Here is a 3,236-nt window from a genome sequence, read left to right as displayed (position 1 = left end):
TGGGCTAATTTTCATTTTTGGGTGAACTATCCCTTTAATCTTAAGGCATCAAAGAAGCATTCCGTATGAAAGCTATACGAAATGCATAGAGTTTGTACCGTGTTCGCAGGCATATGCCATATGAACACCCTAGACCATACGAAAAACAAACTCTAAATTGAGAATTAATCATTCTTTTTGGCCAAGTCATTGATTGATTTGTGAACATAGCCGTTCTTGGAAGGCTTTAAGACCAGGCAGAATCTTCTGCCTACTGATGGTCGCTCCCGCTTCACACCCACGCGGCAATTCTTCAGCAAATCAGCTTTGACGAATGCAAACAACTTGGTTACTTTTCATGAGTTCAACATCCAGCCATGCAAGAAAACAAGCAATCAATGATCAACAAGGGAAGTCATCTTTCATTATTGTAAGTTAATGTTGTTAAATAGGCCTAGATAAAAAAAAAAAAATTTTACATTTAAGTAGGTAACGTCTAGCATATTCTTAACCTTGGAACACATTCTTGAAACACAAAATGACCAATAAAGTGTCAAGCACAAGCAGCCATATTCTACAAGTTCTCTTCTCTTTATATATATATATATCCCTTATTATTATTTTCCTATGAAAAAACACAATTGTCCCTTATTTTCCTTTTCTGATGTTGGCAACATGCTGATCACACATGCAGACACTAATTTGACTTATTTGAAATTTGAATTATTTGACTTTTGAAGATGGAAGGAGAATGGAATTACAGTAATTCAGTTCCGAAGTTGCCAGTTTTATTTACAAAGAGTTTGCTTCGAGAGGGCTGCCTTTCTTAATCATCAGAATGACTCTGTAGACTGTGTTTGACTCTGTAAGGTCAAGTATTTGTTCAAGTCTTGCAGTCTCTATGACGTCTAAAACTAAGCACAATGTGTTCACTCCTCATTCAAGTTCAGATAACAGACCGCTAAACAGCTCTCATTTGCACAAATTAAAACATCCTCATATAATTTTGCCACAGGAAATCACATGTGCTAAGTTATTATGCATCCACCCTTCTCCTTGAAGGGGTTTTTGTCTTCAGGAACTCCTTTTATGAGAGGATCTTCTGCAGCTTGGGCCTCAACCCATTCACAAATCTCCTTTGCGGTTTTAGAGACCTGAGGAAAGAGTGAAAATATGTCAGAATTCTGCCTCCTAATGGTCCCTTCATTAAAAATTCAAAATGTTTAATAAACAAAACAAAAAAACTGCAAGGGTTGCACGATGTAAAGTACTTCTTCAGGCTTTCAATTTAATCAGCAAGCAAAGACACTTACAGGCTCTCTAGTGTTCTTCACCTCCTTCTGAAGTTGTTCCAACTCCATTTTCAGGATGTCATTATCAGACATATCCCGCGCCATCTTGCCCTGAGCAAATTAAAAGTTACAGGGTCACGTTCATTTTAAATCTGTGACAGTCACATTTTTTAAAGATCACATTTCTAAATACCTCAGAAAAGGACGAAAAATAATGATCATAATGTAACGGGAGGAATGCGATATAAATCCCAGCATACATCCCAGTGTTTAATGCCCCAATATGTATCCTTAAAGATCAAGACACATCACTTTTAAAAGCTGTATGACACATGGGACATATTCCAATTCATTGGAAATGCTTATGCTGTGTGTCACTGGAAAAACAGGCTTTATTGTTCAGAAGTCAAGTGAGTGGAACAGGTTTAACGCACGATTTGTGTAATACTAAACTATTAATTATGAAAAAGATCAGTTGACCCGGAGTTGTAAATTGACTGATATCTTGATACTTTAAACTGAGTAAATACAGGTCCCCCCCCCCCGATAACTGAATAACAGCACAAAAGAATTTAAACAGGTCATGCAACAAGTTAGTCATTGTCTTAGCGGTGTCATTGTTTGTTTTGAGGGTTTTTAGTTGTACATTTAAAAACTCTACTTGTCTTCTCTCATTAAATTCTGATTGAGGTGCCAAATTCCTAATATTAAATCAAATTTTATTATAATAAACAAGTGTATGTCATAAATGCTCGCAATCTCTTTTCTACCATAACTACAGTATTGTGAACAAGGCCTAACTATTTATGTATTTTACTCTACAAAATGTGGTTACTGTTGTTAATGTCACCTAAAATGATGATATAATATTGTCAAGATCTTTTAGTCTAGTGTTTCCCAGATGAGCATAATAAAGTAAACATGTACTGTACATGGGCATATTTATGGAGAAACATGCTAACCAATATGATCTAACAGTTGTGATAACTCATATGGTTCTGCCATTGGGGTAAGAAGATGTTCAACTGCTGCAGTTCATTTTGATTGAGAAGATAGCAATACAATATTCACAATTCCTCATAGCTTTCACTGTAATCAAATGCTTACCTTTTCTGGCTTTATAATTATACATGTATATTGTCATTCATATAATTAAACCTTAAAATATACTTATGAATATAATGCATTTACAGATTTATCCCCTATAGTGCTGTTTGTTTCACTTACCTATTGGTCAGCTGGGCAGCCGATGGAGGGAATGCGTCGCTCTCTGCAATTTAAGGGACCATGTACAGGGTTTGGGGTCTGGTGATGGACTGAGCACTTCGGTCTGCTGCTGTCACCTCTTCAGGATCACCTCCAGATGGCGTGAGGTGGGGGGGGGGGGAGACTGATCCCCAACAAACACACTTCCTTCATCCAGATTTCTTATCAGTTTAAGCCATCTTGGTAATTAATGAGGTCAAATCACCCAGAATCAAGGCAGAGCGGTTTATTTGTGAGTGCATGTGGGCTGTTCTTCTTACAAGATTTAATTTTATGTAACGTGCCATGAAAAAAACTGGAGTTGGTACAGAGGATCTATCTGCAGTTGATGTATTTATTTTTAGAGGTCAACATGTCACTGACCTTCTCTAGAATCAGGTATCCTGGACATGACCGAATGAATGTGTGAGCCATCTTATTCATCCAAGTCAATTATCCTGTTAACCCAGAACACTTCCAGAAGAACAAATAAATGGTTGAATGCTTTGGGGTTGTCAATGACTCTAGGAGCAGGGTGGCCAATAGACAGTACAATGTTTACAATGCTTATACATAATTTACACCTATATTCTTTAAAAACAAATACATGGTAATTAATGAGGTCAAATCACCCAGAATCAAGGCAGAGCGGTTTATTTGTGAGTGCATGTGGGCTGTTCTTCTTACAAGATTTAATTTTATGTAACGTGCCATGAAAAA

General features: G+C 36.9%; 1 protein-coding gene across 1 annotated transcript; it reads right to left on the bottom strand.

The window, feature by feature from the left end:
- Nucleotides 1-672: 672 nt before the first annotated feature.
- LOC107717197 (guanine nucleotide-binding protein G(I)/G(S)/G(O) subunit gamma-T2-like) lies at nucleotides 673-2,650 on the bottom strand. The gene is made up of 3 exons (XM_016523876.1): nucleotides 2,499-2,650; nucleotides 1,293-1,382; nucleotides 673-1,133 (listed from the first exon to the last, which is right to left on the bottom strand). Exons 2-3 carry the CDS (start codon nucleotides 1,374-1,376, stop codon nucleotides 1,008-1,010), a joined length of 210 nt encoding a protein of 69 aa, XP_016379362.1. The 5' UTR covers nucleotides 1,377-1,382; nucleotides 2,499-2,650; the 3' UTR covers nucleotides 673-1,007.
- Nucleotides 2,651-3,236: the final 586 nt, after the last annotated feature.

Source organism: Sinocyclocheilus rhinocerous, unplaced genomic scaffold (assembly GCF_001515625.1).
Source record: "Sinocyclocheilus rhinocerous isolate Xijiao unplaced genomic scaffold, SAMN03320098_v1.1 scaffold3377, whole genome shotgun sequence".
NCBI classification, from domain to species: domain Eukaryota; kingdom Metazoa; phylum Chordata; class Actinopteri; order Cypriniformes; family Cyprinidae; genus Sinocyclocheilus; species Sinocyclocheilus rhinocerous.
This window is presented reverse-complemented; position numbering and strand designations above follow the sequence as displayed.

What these genes read in the sequence shown, in the direction of transcription:
- LOC107717197 (XM_016523876.1), bottom strand. Translation starts at nt 1,376, where the DNA reads ATGGCGCGGGATATGTCTGATAATGACATCCTGAAAATGGAGTTGGAA. An exon ending in TGAAGAACACTAGAGAGCCT is followed by an intron (nt 1,134 to 1,292) that starts GTAAGTGTCTTT and finishes CTCTTTCCTCAG; the next exon opens with GTCTCTAAAACCGCAAAGGA.